The sequence below is a fragment of the Enoplosus armatus genome, chromosome 5 (genome assembly GCF_043641665.1).
Source record: "Enoplosus armatus isolate fEnoArm2 chromosome 5, fEnoArm2.hap1, whole genome shotgun sequence".
Taxonomy (NCBI): Eukaryota; Metazoa; Chordata; class Actinopteri; order Centrarchiformes; family Enoplosidae; genus Enoplosus; species Enoplosus armatus.
Genome location: NC_092184.1, coordinates 25795608 through 25812138, shown reverse-complemented (window position 1 = coordinate 25812138; position 16531 = coordinate 25795608). Strand labels below are relative to the sequence as shown.

Below are 16531 nucleotides of genomic sequence, written 5' to 3'. Positions count from 1 at the left end.
AAAACATTGTACGTGATGTTCCTGCTGCCAGCGAGCCGCTGCAGGCTGACGGGATGATGTATGGAGCGTTTAGTCCAATCAGAGAAGTCGCTGTCAACACTTCACAGGCTGGAACACACACACACACACACACACACACACACACACACACACACACACACACACACACACACACACACACACACACACACACACACACACACACACACACACACACACACACACACACACACACACACACAGCTGGCTGTACAGGCCACTCAGAGCAATAATAGCTGCTGTCATAGAAAACCCTCCACACACGAGGCTGAGACTGGAGTAATGTGTGTGTGTGTGTGTGTGTGTGTGTGTGTGTGTGTGTGTGTGTGTGTGTGTGTGTGTGAGCAGATACTGTAAGTGGCCATGTTTATGTGAGATCAAGCAAATAAAAAGACAATGGAGAGAAGTTTTCTTTCTGCGCATGACAGATACTGGAACAGTCGGGAATGCTCTGCTGGTTTGAGTTTCCAGTTAAAAGAAAAGACAGCACATGAGTGGTGACATGAATATACGTAGAAGTCTGCATGACAAGCCATCCAGTAGTTGTTGAGACATTTCATAAATGCCAGATGAAAAGTCGGAGGATGACCAAAGTCAGTGGGGTTCATCCTCGGGGGAACATGAATGTCTGTACTAAATGATACGGCAATCCAATCAGTCTGGACCAAAGTGCTGGACTGAGCAACCCACATCGCCATCCCTAGAGCTAGCAGGACTAAAAAGAAAAAATAGTCAAAAGGCAAAAGGTGAAAAATACATAAAAACTTCTCTAAATTGGTAAAAATCCCTGATTCACCAAACAGAGAGTGTTTTCTTACAAGCTGCCTGAGTCATCAGACACTCAACAGCAGCCTGATGGAGTCCAGCGACACGTCGGGGCCCTTGAGCTTGTTTTGGGCTACAGTGGTACCTCTGCGTATGTCGACGCTCTGCTAACAGTTTAACAGTAAGGATGGAAAGTGACGTGAAATGCTAATAAAAGATACCAGGGGAGTATTTGAGTGAATCAAAGACGTACATTTTAACTGACTTCAATCTGCCCCCTCTGGTGCAAAAACTCGCCCAAATTCCTTTAAGCAGACACGAAGAAAAAGTAAAACAATAAAATAAAACAATTTTCTCTCAGTTGAAATATACACAGTCTGTGTGAAGTTATCCGAATGGGAGCAGTTTTAATGGTTCTAATTACACTGGAACCAAAGCTGGAACAATATGAATCCAAAACTGCCTTCAATGACAAAACCTCACAACTCCAAAAAGTAAGAATGAGAAATCTTCAACAACTTCACTACTTTGAAAAAAAAAAAGACAAAACAAACCCCCGACAGCAGCGACATGGAGCGCTCTCGTTGTGGCTGCAGTGAAAGCTAAATGAAGGTGACACAATATTCGAAAATCACATTTCTGCATGTAAACGGTGACAAGGCAAACAAGCCGCTCTGTAGCAGAGAGCCTCATTAACGTCAAATTTGTCAAAATATACTGTATATATATAGAAATATAAATACAAACAGGCAATAAAAATAAAAAGGATCTGTGTGCCGCTGTGATCGATTTTACTCCCAGTGTATGTACAATCAAGGCTTACAAAGCTCATAAATTCAGGGATTAAATCACATACCGACACGCCGGCTCCCTCTTTCATCCATCAGTTCCTCCATCCCTCCTCACATGTGCATTTAATAAGCCACCCTCCTCTTTTACTCCACCTTGTACACGATATTAATCTGTGTTACTCGTCCGTCCGTTTACCAGACTGTTTGTTTTCTGATTGTCAAACACTCCCCCCGTTCCCTCCATTCGTCCGCTCTTCCTCTTCGGCTTCACTCCATCTTGGACATCTCAAACTTAGTCGTCAAGGTTTCCTGCAGACAGAACAGAAAACACACCATCTGAACACTGAAGAAGGTTTTGGTTACAGCAGCTGAGAAATGCTGATTGGAAACTTTTAGCCCGGCAGTCTTTCCTGATCATTTAATCAGTGATGCAGCCGCCTGACCTTCCTCTGCTGTAACAGCCTCCACCTTGCCTTGTGCACGGGGTCACTGCCATGTTGAAACAGCTCAAGTAAAGTTATCATGGTGACACTGCTTTCTTGAGTTCTTCTGACTTGATGAAAGCGTGTCGGCTGTCATAGGGTTAGGTCTCGTTATGAGACGTGATATTGTTTAAATGTGGGAACAACGGCACCAGACAGCCTCTCCTGGAAGACATTCATAGTGTTGCACAAAAACAGAGCTAGAGAGAGAAACCCTCTGAGGTCCGCCTCTGGGGGGGAAGAGGCCTCTGAAGCTATTCAACCAACTGACAAGCCGTATACAGATTTCCATCCTGATTCAGGTCGGGCCACTCACAACCGTTGATCTAATATGGGGCGGGTTGCTGCGCCCGTTGATAACACTCCTTGGAAATGGAAAATGAGCTGAGAGGTTCCAGACTAATCTGCATTTGCGAATTTGTCTGGTGATGCCAGTCTATGAGGCGACCTCGAGGATGCCATGTTGATGTTTTCCCAGTCTATGCTCAAAGCGAGGAGACCTGGCTTGACTGGAAAAGAGGACTGTTTACCGCTGTTGTGCATTTCATCATCTTTCCCTCCACCTTTAATCAGCTGCAGACTATTTCATGGAGTATTTCAGTACTTCAGACTTTCTGAATCACTCCCCCCTCAGTGAGGAGGCTGACATTGTTAAGATGATTCCTTTTGTTGGAGACATTCTGGATGTAAACCGCAAACAAAAGAGTGACAGAAGAGATTACAGCTGACATGAAGAAGCCAATTTGTCCAGTTTTAACAAGAAGTCCGGTCTGTGGGAAAGCTGCTTCTTGGTTTTTGGTGTTTTGGTGCTAGCAGGTCTATCAAATCCTGGTTAATAAAATGTATTCAGAAGGCAAAATAACACATAAAGTACATGGAGGGGGACATGACAGAAAACACTGAGCACTGGGTTGGTGGCACAGTAAAGCAATTTCCCTTCCCCTAATTCCCTCCTTAATTGTGATGAATTACATAATATGTCATAATGGAGATAATGGGGATAATGGGGATAATGGGCAGGTTAGGGTCAGATTTCTCCCTAATTTACCTCTTAAATAACAAGAGTGCATTACATAATCTGCCATAAGGACACGGATATTTCCCCTTAATTTCACCCTCTAATAAGAGAGATTCATGACATTTCATGTCAGTCTGCAGTTTAAAACACAAAAGAAACAAATAAGTGTGCTTCAACATTCAATGACTAGTACAACTAAAATATCTGAAGGAAGCTGCATTTTAATGTGATCAAAACCTCTTTGACTCTTTCCCTCCATCCTTCATTCACTCCTTCACTCTCCACAGCAGAGCCAGCGTGCAAGTACTTCACATTTTCTATGGATTTTAATATCTCTCAGCGTTCATACAGCAGCTTACATAAGAAATTGATTTTATATAAGAGGTACTTAGTTGATTGCTGGATCACTTAAACAGGTTCAGCTCAGAGATCAAAGAGTAAATAATTTGGAAAATGGTACGAAAGATGGTTCAGATGAACATTTAACAGAAGAGATGAACAAAATAACAGACAGGTTTTAAACACACAGTGTCTCACAAAACAGATTCTGACTGGTGGAACATTTGGATCACATAACAGCATCTTATATTTTGTGTATTTTTGTGTTTAAGATTATCATTAATGGCTGCAGCAGCACTAACACACACACACACACACACACACACACACAAGCTGGTCACCGTCACATTGTTCTGCTCGCCATGACAACAGAGAGGAGGATAAACAGTGTGATGTAACCATGGCAACAAATGCTCTCTGCAGATAGTTTGCCACCCTCTGCTGCTCACAGTCAGAACTGCAGATGTGTGTTTGAATGTGAGTGTGAGAGTGTGTGTGTGTGTGTGTGTGTGTCTCCTGCACACATATATGAATATTGAGTGACGACATTTTCTAATAGTTTGACTCAGTAAAACAAAAAATTATTTTAAAGTTTTTAGTACTAAAAAAAATCCCCATCTGTGTTTAAGTGCCAAATATTTACGGCATAAATTTGCTTTTACATGTTGTTTATCGTTTTCTCTTCCTCTTTGTTTGAAAACATTTAAATGTTGTACTTGATGTCAAATTTTTGTAGCAGCTGAAGAAGTTTTCTTGAAGTTTACGGGAAAGTAACACCTGTCTCCACCTGACATTAAATAACAACTGGAAAAAGGTCTAAGTGAATAAAAAACGTGTGTTCGTCTGTAAATATAATGTTGCTTTAAGATTTACACACATTTCATACTTTATATTCTGCATACAACTTGTTTTTCAGTGGCGGCCATGTTCTGCTCGGCCTGTTTTTGGTTGCTGTATATTTCCATTTGACCTCAGTTTGAACGAGGATCGTTTCTTATTGTCTGTAGAAAATCACATTATAGTTTAATAATGAAGTGAAAACAGTAGTTACCTCATCAGAGTCCAGCAGGGGGGGCAGAGCGCTGTGAGAAGGAAAAATAAAAGACTTTCAGCAACAACTTTGAATAATATTAACTTATAATCATGTCTTTATGTAATTATCAGCTCCAATGTGCTGAAGGTGACTTACACATCTGCCATAGATGAAGGGATGTTCTCTTCTACCCATTTCAGATCCTCGTCCTGGAAAAACAAGTCAAGCGTTACTGAAGACGTTTGACTGACCAAATAAACAATATTCCACATGTTTAAAGACTCATGTGACAACAAAATGACATGAAAAGTCCTTTTGGAGCTTTGTAAAAAGCACAGACGTGTGAACATGTCCCGGTGTTGGTCTGGAAGCTGGAAACACTCACCACTTTGTTGGCTTTGGCCGAACCATTGGTCTCATTTTTCATGCCCCTCATCTTCATCCCCTCTGGAGACACACAGGAGTAAAACATAAAGATGCAGAGATGATCAAATACGGAGGTTTTATAACTTCTGTGATCGTTTACTGAAGATGGTTCAACTACACACAAACTTTATGTTCTATTCTTCTGTTGACAGAATAGAAGATCTTTTAGTCTCAATTCATCATTATGATCATCACACGTGCAGAAACAACTGAATCCGTTGCAGGTAAACTTCTGTCTCACAGTCAACGAAAGGAGCAACGTTTTTATGTTTAATCAATAATTCAACAACTGGCACCTGTTGAAAAAGAACCCTTTGGCACATTTACAGTGATGTTGAGTCGTTTCCCTGACTGACTGACCAACTAACTCACTAACTCACTAACTCACTAACTCACTAAGAGGGTGCTGACGATGGTGTAGAGGTGAGACAAAATAACACAGGAAGGGAGGAGGCAACAAGGAAGTAGGGAAGTAGAAAGAGAGGAATGAGAGGAGGAAAGGAGGAAGGTTTCTGACCGAAAGCCTCGTTCATCATGGGCTCCTTCTCCTCTTCCTCACTCTCTTCATCCAACAGAGGACTGAAGGCATACCTGACACACACACACACACACACACACACACACACACAGAAACTAGCTTTACTTTACAGTTAAAAAGAGAAAAATTGTAAAAAAAAAAAAAAAACAGGCCTGACACCCCCCCCACCTCTGGTTATTGGCTGACGGTCGCCATAGGAACATGATGACCAATAGGATGATGGAGAACAAGAAGCGCCAGAACGCGTCATCTATCCACAGCTCCCTCCAGTCCTACAGACACAGAGAGACGTTATGAATGAAAGACGAAGATGAAACAGATGTGTTTCTCTGCCGGACTGAATGTCTCCATCCAACAACACATCTGGTTCAAACATGTATTACACAACTGAACCGTCTATTTACACCAAAATGTCCCAACAAAAAGCCCTTTTTGTACAAGTATTATGGGAAGTTTACAAAATGAACACTTGACTTTCTCCTGAAATCATCATTTACCCCCCCGATACAACTGCTGTGTTCACACTTTACACGAAATCATGTCGATTTAATCCAAAATCTCAAGTACTTACAGACTGACATTTAGACATCTTGAAGGTCTTGGTGGTCCAAATGATGAAGATGATCGACGCTGAAACGCAGCACACAAACACAGACGAGAATCAAAGACGTGAAACGGCTTTCAGCAAATATTAAAACACAAACGGAGTACTTTTCGTACCTATGACGGCGAAGATGAGCGTGTTGGTGAAGTGTCTGTAGAGAGAGAGCTTCACCACGTTCCTCCTCAGCCTCAGCAGCTTCATCGTCTGAGCCAGACTCACAAAGATGTGACGACGCAGTCAAGGAACTTCAGCGGCAGGTAAAACAAACACTAGCAGCTGGAAAAACCTTTGGTTTTCATCTCCAGTGTAAGATCGCTTCATCTGATCAGTTTTTACTGATTCATGAATTAATATAAACATGTGAAAATACAGCCAAACATATATCAAAAGTGTTCATAGTTCAACTTTGGTTAATTACACGATATTAGCATTGAGTGTGCAGGGTTTTTGCTGGGCACTGACTAGACAGACAAAGCAGAAAAATAGAAAAAACATGAAAAGTGAGAGAGAGAGAGAGAAAAACAAACTTTCAGTAGTATTAAAAAGGGGAGGTGCAGTAGCGGATATCCACCAGCAGAGGGTAGAGTCGAGCACAGCCAGAGGAATAGCAGCCAGGAGAACTACATCATCTTCAGCCTAGAGAAAGAAAAGAATGACAGAAGAAGAAAGGGTAAAAACGGATAAAAAGACAAAGGAGAAGAAGTACGGAGAGAAGGCAAGAAAGGAGGACGAGGAGGAAGATGAAGAGGTGTGGAGAGGCAAACAGAGGAAAGTAAAAGGGAAAGAGAAAGTCCAAAGAAGGAAGAACAGACATGCAGCAACACACTCCGGTCAGCGAGCAGCTACAGGGGGGGTTTACCCATCATTCAAACACTGAAGCTGCTGCAGCTGCTTTGAATGTCCGTGTGTGGTGACTTCCTCTCAGTGTCCCCGTGTCCTGGTGATGTTTGAGGCCCAAACTTTGTGCTCAGAATACTCCAATAAAGTTAAAGTGACACACAGCGAATGCAGAGCTGTTTACTGAATTATGTTTTATCTTCTGAACTTTGTTTGGTCATTTGTTTCAATCTGCAGTAAAGTATTTAGTTTTGTACTTAAAGGACTTCTCAAAGCATTTCAAGTTTGACATTTTAAGCTTTTAACAATGAATGACAGCAGAATTAACAGAAAAATGTAAGCTGGTGAAGCTGGTGTGTGTGTGTGTGTGTGTGTGTGTGTGTGTACACATGATAAAAGGATATCCACCAGACAACACAGGAGTCAGTGAAGGCCAACACTATGTCACATAAAAGTCTACTGCTGGTGTTGTCGCCTCGATCCTACAGAGAGAAACAGGTTAGACACACACACACACAGTCATGTTTCCATCACTACAGGGGGACATTACATAGAGTCCTGCAGGGATGATTTTTTTAGGCCAACCCTGAAGTTAGCATCGCCCTAGTTCCCTCGACACAAAGTCAATGGGATGTTTCCATGGGATTTTGGATTATTGTCTGTGTAAACAAAAATGTATGACACTTAAACGTTTTCTTCAGCAAGATAATCTTCACTAAGCGTAAATGGAATCAGCAGAAGTACAAAGCTAACGTTAGTCTGTAAACCAACTACACCACGGTCGCATTACTTCAACGTCACCACTGAGCTTCACTCTGAAGAGAGTATAGACAGATAGACATAGATATATAGACAGGTAGATATAGATATATAGACAGGTAGATATAGATATATAGACAGACAGATATACAGTATAAACACAACGAGGCTGTAAAGGCGGACTAGTGAGTAGATGACTTTCCGTGTTCGGAGTGAAGACGTTAATGTCCCCGACAACCTCTGTAGTCTCATTTAGCCGCTTGTTAGCAACTGCCTTTTTTACGACGCATAAAAGCTTCAAAATTCACGTTGAACTCTCTGCAGCTTGTGTTCACCACAGACCTTATTTCAGGCATCGAACCAAAAGTTCATACAAGGAACCCACTGACTTCGAGACGAGGGGACCTGAAGGGTCAAAATGAAAACTCTCATTCCTGCAGCGCTCTATTGACTTACATTCATTTCCTGGAGACTTACCCTAACCCTAAAACCAAGTCTTCACCCTTAAATGTAATGATTTACATTATGGGGACTTTTTGTTTTGTCCCCACAACATGAGTAACACACACTCACAGCGTTGACTCGTAGGATTCCCTCGACGATGGAGAAGATCAAGTACAGCAGACCGACTCCGACCACTCTGTGGAGCAACGCACCGAGTCTGGGCCTGGTGGACAGACAGGTGGACAGACAGACAGGAGTCATCAGTTGTCCTCGTTCAGTTAGTTAGAAGTGGATTCATTTTTTAAAACACGAGACATGACAGCCTCATAATGTTCAAACTACAAAGAGAGCTGTGAGAGGAAGAAGACTTACTTGACGATGCCGTATCCCAGACTGGCGATGATCACCAACACCCTGGCCAGAGTCCTCTTCACCGCAGAGAGCACCTCAGCAAACACCACCGCCCCGTGGACTGCAGGAGGACATCATCACAACTCATCACTGACCGAAGCTCCGCTACGTCAAACGTTCCCCTCAGTCCGGAAACATCTCCTCTGCGTCTTCACCTACCTGACAGGCCGTCGTATCTGATGCTCTGGAACTCGGCGTAGTAAACGGCTTTCTCCAGCATGCCCAGGAAGATGACTCCTCCGATCCAGAACTGGATCCTGAGCAGATCCCTCCAGTAACACGCCGACAGAACCAACCACAACACGGCCAGCAGCACGTACACGATGCACATGACCATGTAGAACTGGAGACGGGAAGAAAGAAAGGGACGATGTTGACTTTGGGACAACTTGTCAAATATAAACAGATTGTAAACAGTGTGTGTGTGTGTGTGTGTGTGTGTGTGCTTACCACCATCAGAGGCCATTCAGAGGCTGATATGTAGTCATGAGGACCCTTCATGCTGATCTGCACTGCAAACACAAACAGACACCATCAGGTCGACTCGTCACTCGTCGTTTTCTACGTTCAAACTCGAAACTTGGAGACTTGGAAGACGACCACAGCTGGCTCGGTCACCCCTCTGAGAGGAACCTGATCGGACCTGATCGGACCTGATCGGACCTGATCCTGGCTGCAGCTACAGTATGTAAATCCTTTTTGTTTGTTTGCTGTAGGTAACTGCCCTATCGTGCCCCCTTAAACAGAAGCACTGTCACTCCTCATGACGCCCGGTTCACACCAGACGCAGAGAGGAGTGGGACGGAAAAACACCCCCTTTTCATTTCAGTCAATCCAGGTCCACGTCTGGTGTGAGACAACAAACAAATATGGCGACGGGCTGATTTGATTTCAAATATTAAAAGATTTTTGGTTTACAAGAGTGATTGTGTAAATGAAACACAAAGAGTGCCAGCATGTTCCTCACCTTGAAAACATTTTCCAAACGCTTACAAGACTCGCAAACCCTGCTTCAAACACTTGAACACAGAGTGCTGTAAGCCAGAGCACCACGAATGAACGGCAAAGCGCACACAAATAACACGCACGTATTAAAACTGCACGACTCATTTGTGCACTGTCCAGATCTATGTCGAGGTAAAAGTGGCATAAAATATTATTTTAAAAGTATTTTGTTTGGGTGCAAAAACACATCACAGCAACATCTGTACAATCTGCAGTCTGAGTCTGAGGAGTAGCATCAGGTCATGAGAGGTTAATGGTTAACAGGTAATGTGTGTGTGTGTGTGACTGACGCTGTAGACTCCAGGGTGAGGGGGGGTTGGCAGGGTCGGGGGCTCGGTCCCTGATTTCTCTGATACTCAGGATGAACATGTAGGGTCCGTCCTCCCAGCTCTCAGCCACCGCATCGAAGTGAGGATGAGTCGGCGTCTGAGCAACAAGACACAGGAACATGAAGATGAACGTGTTGCGCTTGTTTATTTTGGTTTTAAAAGTCAGACAGGAGGAGCAGGAGGAGCAGGAGGAGCAGGAGGAGGAGCAGGAGGAGCAGCGGTAAGAAGCAGGTTTAACTGATCCAACTGGACCGGCGGACTCACCTCTTTAGGGGTTTCTGCTGAGGCGCCTTCCTCCTGAGCTGCAGCAGCCTGAGACACAGAGAGCAGCAAAACATCTACCATCGCAAAAAAACAAAGAACTTCCAAAACCACAAATTAGGTTCTGAACTGTCGAGGACTATCAGAGAACCTTGAATTCTGCACGTTCTCCCGAGGGACGGGAACAATAGGAACTTATTCAAAATGATCGCGTTCCATTATTACACGAAATGAATATTTAAATATGTCTGTTCACATCCTGACAAAGCGTTAGTCACATGTACGTTCTAGAACATGTTCTGTCGTATTGTATGTTCTACACATCATGATGTTTGCTCTTTATAGAGCTGATATATCTGTTAAATGAATGTTCTACCGGAGCCTCTCACGTTGGTTCTCCTTCATGTTCTGTTATGTAACAGTTTGACAGCAGGCAGCACCCACCTTCTACTGTATGTTCTACTAACTGTCAGTGTATTGGTTCCATCAGGTTCTACTAGACTTTTCTTAACACACCTTCGGTCTGGGAGGCTCCACTCCTCTCCTCCTCCTGCCTGAAGTCTTTTCTGTGATTGGCTGAAAAACAAACAGGAGAAACTACATTTTGAACACAGTGACACTAAATAAAACGACAGGGAACTACAACTGCAACATGCTGGTTCTCATAAAGAATCACACTTTCTTCTAGTCTCTGTTTTTACTAAAGCTCCATGTTTGGAGTCGAGAGAGAGAGACAGAGACAGGTAGAGAGACAGGTAGAGAGACAGGTAGAGAGACAGACAGGTAGATTTAGTGTTATTTATTCAAATAATGAGACTGTGGTTATTCTGTTCTACTGTGATACAAACAGAAATACAGCATACGCAGAGGTTCTTCTTCTGCAGGGAGAGACAGGTAGAGAGACAGACAGACATACAGGTAGACAGACAGACAGACGCAGGAAGTGTCCCTCACCTGTTGCTGCGGCAGCTCTGTCAGCCTGGTCTTCATCTTAAAGACGTCCAGGCCGAACTGTGTCACAAGACAAACACACACTTTAAAATACACTTTATTACTGTGTGTCAGTACATACACTGTGTGTGTGTGTGTGTGTGTGTGTGTGTGTGTGTGTGTGCTTCACCGTGTTGGGGTCAGTGTGTGGCTGGCAGATGAAGGTTTGATATTTGTGAAAAACATAGTATCCATTTCCTCCTCCTCGTCTGACCTCCGTCGACTTAAAGTAACTTCCTGCTCGAGCCGCCTGGAGACAAAGAGACAAACAGACAGAGAGACAGAGAGACAAACAGACAGAGGGACAAACAGACAGAGAGACAAACAGACAGAGAGACAAACAGACAGAGAGACAAACAGACAAACAGACAGAGAGACAGAGAGACAGACAAACAAAAGACGGGAAGTAGAGTTCGATGATCACAATCACAGACTGTATATAAAGATGGCCGACGCGTCTCCACCGCAGACTGTATATAAAGATGGCCGACGTGGGTCAGTAAACCCTGTTTAAGGCACAATCTAACTATAGACCAAAGCAGAGCTCCAAATCTGGACCTGAGTCTCTGGGTCGGGTCTAGGATCTGAAAACCTCAAGAAAGAAACTGAGTAGAGAACTCACGTCCAGGCTGAAGACTTCATCGTAGCAGTGTGAATTCCTCAGATACCAGGACACATTCAACTGGACGGGAGACGAGGAGTTACATGTCTCTGTTGACCACACACACACACACACACACACACACACACACACACACACACACACACACAGCAAATGAACAACATTTCATTCATTTTGTTTTTGTTTTTGTATTTGTGTTTTTGAAAGAGCTACACTCGCGGTTTCCCCTTTACTTCCAGTCTTTGTGCTAAGCTATGCTAACCACGTCCCACGTAACTGTCAGACTGCGCCTTTAAAAGACACCAAGAAGAAGAAGAAGAAGGACTCGTCGTCATCCACTTACGCTTGAGATGGATGACGCTGCTGTTGAACAGAGTTTTAGTGAAGTAGAAGAAGGACTGCTTCTTCAGAGTTTCCTGGAACAAACAAACACAAACAACTGATCAGACATCAGTGTTTGAACGCTTAAAATGCATCATGACGCCTCACACTGTTATGAAGTCAAGTTATAATAACACACAAAATAAAGCAGTTTAAAGACGAGGGAGATGTTGACACCTCAGGAAGACATCGCTTCATAATGCTTTTTAATGGACGCCTGTTTGATTATCCTCAATCTGTCCGTATTCTAAACTAAATCAGGATTATCTCCTCGTACGTCTCAAGAGATAAAACAATGACTCATTTGTGTGCGTTCAACAACACCAACGTGCCGTCAAAGCTGCAGTCGAGTGCTGATGAAATGATTCTACTTTTGTTTCAGTGACAAAATGTTTAAACTACAGTTTACAGTTTAAAGTACAGAAACTCATTTATACCAACAGAAAGCTTCAGCTTCACGTTTGAGATCTGAAGTACTTAAAGAATGAGGAACAGGAACAGTTACAGCTGATATCGAAGGCTGCCATCACCCTCGTCTTCTTCAGAAAACATCCATCTCATCTGAGGTCGCCCTCTTTAACGTCAACGTCAGTGAATGGAGTTTGGTGCACACACTGTACGTGTCCCACAGCAGAGCGTCTGTCCTCTGAGACTGACTGGAACTTGGTGACTTCTTGTTTACTCGTGAACGCAATGACAAACAGAGGAGGAGCAGACGAGGAGGAGGAGCAGACGAGGAGGAGGAGCAGAGCCTCCTGCTCCACTGTGAGACGGAGGAACTTGTTGGAAAGAAGAAACAAAGAGCTTCAGAGTGTTTCGGTCTCATCAGAGCTTCAGTTTGAGGGGATACGATTCTTGTTGATTTACTGATTAATGAATCTGGTGTTGTGACCATAAATAATCTGCTGAGTCACATTGTGTTTGAACAGTTCCGGGCCACCAGTCTCACTATTACAGAAGTCAAGTTTATTAATAATTAGCCCAACATCACAAATCACAAATGTGCCTCAGGGGGCTTTGCTCTGTCCTTAGACCCTCGACCCCCTGAGTTCATGTTAAAGGGTTGAACAGCAGATCAGATATTACGACACACAGTCACTTGTTGTGTTAACTTGTTAGACTTAAGACTGAGCTGGCTGTCACTTGTGAGAAGCTAACTAGCTAACATTGTTTACATGTTTCTGACGCAGCGCGATCTCAGGTCCGCAGTAACGTTATTTCAGGTCTGCGTGAACCACATGAAACCCACAGCGGAGCTCCTTCGGCTTCATCTCGAACCTGTTCAACACATGAAACCATCCGCTCATGCAGAAACACTCCGACACTGACACAACATCCAGCGGCAGGTCGCTGCTACAAACAGGAAACTCACACTGTCGACGTTCAGGATCCATTTCCCGGGTTCAGACACGGCACTGACCGGCCTGCTCAGCCCCGTCAGCACCAGCAGGAGCAAAACCGAGGACCAGAGTCCCGGCCCGGTCCGACCCGGACCCGCAGAGCTAGCCATTTGAGCCAGGAGGAGGAAGAAACCAGCAGCAGCAAAGCATCCACGACAACTCACAACACGCTGGACACTTCCTGTTTCCGTCTGACGTTACCAGGACAGGAATGATGCTTTCAGGGCCGTGGGAAGTTTAAACATAAATTGTTAAGCTGTTGTTTTTTGGTTTAAAAAAATACAACACATATCTGTATTATTCCTTCTGAAGAATGTGAAGCTGTTGTCTGTAACTATAAATACCAGAGAACAATTAACATTATCATTTAAAGTCTGTTCATTCTTTCTTCATTCTTCATTTGGGCACTTAGATTTATTTTGAAAATGTTAACCAGAAGTGGTACTATGCTATCATGTCTACCTTGACAACTGTTGGTGCAGTTCCTCACTGTGACCGCTGGAGGGCAGTGAACCGTCATGTAATCAAGTCAAAAGTCAACTTCACCAGCAGACATGATCTCCAGAGCAGAAAACACTAGCGTTGTTTGTAAAAGTCACGTTAAAAATCATGTATGCATCTTAGATATGATATAGAGAATGATTATGCTAATAAAAAAAAGCACTGCGTTAGCCACGGCTTCGCTTCATGTGATGGTGCAGTTCCCCACTGTGACCACACGAGAGCACTCATGTATCTAACTGTTACTACCACCACTACTAGTACTACTGCTACTATTACTACTACTACTGCTGCTACTAATAATAATAATACTTGATGTCCAGACAAGAGAACTGTTAATAAAACAACTATAATATATATAACTTTTACCAATACTAATGTAACTGATGTTATTTGTAATAATTATACTAAAACCAGATTGATGTTTGATGGTGATATTGATATTAATTACTAACTGATTTACTACAGTGTTGCAGTACCTCACTGTGACCACTGGAGATCAGCTAAGAGTCATATTTCTAAATGACAGCGCCACCAGCATCAAGGCAGAAACAATCCTATACGTACCAACTTTTCATATCCGGGCATAAGTTTCAAAATAAGACTTTAAACGGTAACATTAAAGATGAATAGACTTGTCTGCTCAGTGGGTTAAAATTACACGATAACAGAAAATCATCTCCATCAATAGACATCTTTAAATTCACCTTTATTACGATTTTTATTTTGTATTTTTTTTCTATTTTGCTTGTTATTTAATATTTTGTTTGTGCGTTTCAATAATTTGATTTTATTGGCAAAAGACATAATAATAATAACAATAACATGACAATTATATGGATAATAAAAATATAACAGAAGATTTACTTGACAAAATAATTGGCAGATTAATTGATAATGAAAGTAATATGTGAATTTGTGAATTTGAAATGTAGTCTGTGATCGGGGTTTTATATACATATTTTTTAATCTTCACGGGTCTTGTCTTTCTTCTTTTGATATTCCATATAAAAGCTACGATGATGCCTCTATTGTTTAATACTGTTACAATAAATTTAATGTAGATAGATGCACACCATGTCGGTACTGATGCAACTATTTACGTCAAATACTAAACTGCCAAAATAGTATTTAAAAAGAAGATTTAGTTAAAGATTACTATCTGAGTCGGGCCATCAGAATTGACGTTAGAATTTCCCGCTGAACCCTGAATGCACCATAAAGTTTGTTCGTTTCCACCCAGGAAACTAGAGGACGTTAGGACCCGGAGGGTGTGTGTGTGCGTGTGTGTGTGTGTGTGTGTGTGTGTGTGTGTGTGTGTGTGCGTGTGTGTGTGTTTGCGGGTTGGGCGGGGTTGATGATGCATTGAAAAGGAACTTGGATCGTTTTGCCCAACTGGTTTTCTGGACTGTGGAGTGGGAGTGCCCTCCTGCCTGAATAGCTGCCTCTCTCTCTCCCTGTCCGTCAGTCTGCCTCTGCCTCTCTCTCCCTCTCTCTCTCTCTCTGTCCTCAGCAGAAGTCTCAGTAAGTAAAACTAAACCTGCCGTCGCTCATGTTTGAACGTTTCTAGTGTAAATGCGGGTCTGAGGTGTGTTTAGTGAACTGTTAGTCTGAACTGTGTGTTTTTGTACACTGTGTGTGTGTGTGTGTGTGTGTGTGTGCCGGAACCTGACACTTTCTGTGATGGTGTGTTTGCATATTGTTCAGTCTTGTCTCCAGTGGTGGAAAAGTACAACAAAGAATATCACAGTGGAGAAATAAGTTCCACTGACGGCAGTGAAGTGTGGCTGTCGGTGTGTCCCCTGTGTGACACAGACTGACTGCTTCCTCATACTGTCAGACGGGAGAGGACCAAGTATTTAGATGCTTTACAGTAAAAGTACTTCATTACAAAAATCCTGTACTTATAATACTGAAGTTTTCAAAGTAAAAGTTGTCATTATTCCTTTCAAAGTCTTGTCAAATGTGAGAATCTGCTGCTTGTTTTGGTCACGTCACATCTGGAACAGTGTTTCAGCTGATCTCTGATGTTTTACAGATCAAACCATTCATTGATTAAGGGAGAAAGTGATCAGCAGACTAATCGATAGTTGTGGTTTGATGTATAAGAATGCATCATATCTTATAAAAGTGACTGCAGACTTCCTGTCTGAAATGTGATGAAGTAGAAATATAAAGTAGCATAAAATGTATACTTAAAGTACAAGTACCATAAATGTATACTTCAGTAAAGTACGCAGCCGCAGTTTGACAAACAGTCCTAGAAAGAAAACTTCCCTTCTCATCTAAAAAGTTATGAATTGATCAGCGCCACAGTTAATTAATCAGACCTGTTATCGATTCGTGTTATGTTGATCATGTTTGTTGTGCAGAGCTGTGGATGGATTTGAGGTATTTGAATTAAAAGTTATGACTTTTATGGCTGGAAATGTTCCTCGAATCTCATTATTGTTCATCTCTTTCTGTGTCACGCAGACGGCAACATGTTCATGGTAAATACTTTTGTCAAAGGCCTCATTCATGTCGTGAGGTGAGTGTTTTTCTTCTTTTGATGGA

At 42.6% G+C, this 16531-nt stretch overlaps 2 protein-coding genes across 2 annotated transcripts in view; one reads left to right on the top strand and one right to left on the bottom strand.

Annotated features, from left to right (window-relative positions):
• Positions 1–1200: 1200 nt before the first annotated feature.
• On the bottom strand, positions 1201–13592 carry LOC139285147 (transmembrane protein 87A). Its single transcript, XM_070905632.1, has 21 exons — positions 13447–13592; positions 12037–12109; positions 11694–11782; positions 11202–11321; positions 11036–11092; positions 10598–10657; positions 10085–10132; positions 9782–9917; positions 8937–8998; positions 8646–8829; positions 8448–8547; positions 8205–8298; positions 6603–6671; positions 6152–6260; positions 6003–6061; positions 5600–5703; positions 5411–5484; positions 4853–4914; positions 4624–4676; positions 4486–4516; positions 1201–1904 (listed from the first exon to the last, which is right to left on the bottom strand). Exons 1-21 carry the CDS (start codon positions 13582–13584, stop codon positions 1863–1865), a joined length of 1764 nt encoding a protein of 587 aa, XP_070761733.1. The 5' UTR covers positions 13585–13592; the 3' UTR covers positions 1201–1862.
• Positions 13593–15396: 1804 nt separating this feature from the next.
• Positions 15397–16531, top strand: part of LOC139285043 (calpain small subunit 1-like) — a 7236-nt gene continuing 6101 nt past the window's right edge. The window contains exons 1-2 of the mRNA XM_070905472.1: positions 15397–15499; positions 16451–16505. Coding sequence (XP_070761573.1) covers positions 16459–16505 — 47 coding nt within the window. The 5' untranslated portion in view covers positions 15397–15499; positions 16451–16458. The remainder of the gene's footprint in view (positions 15500–16450; positions 16506–16531) is intronic.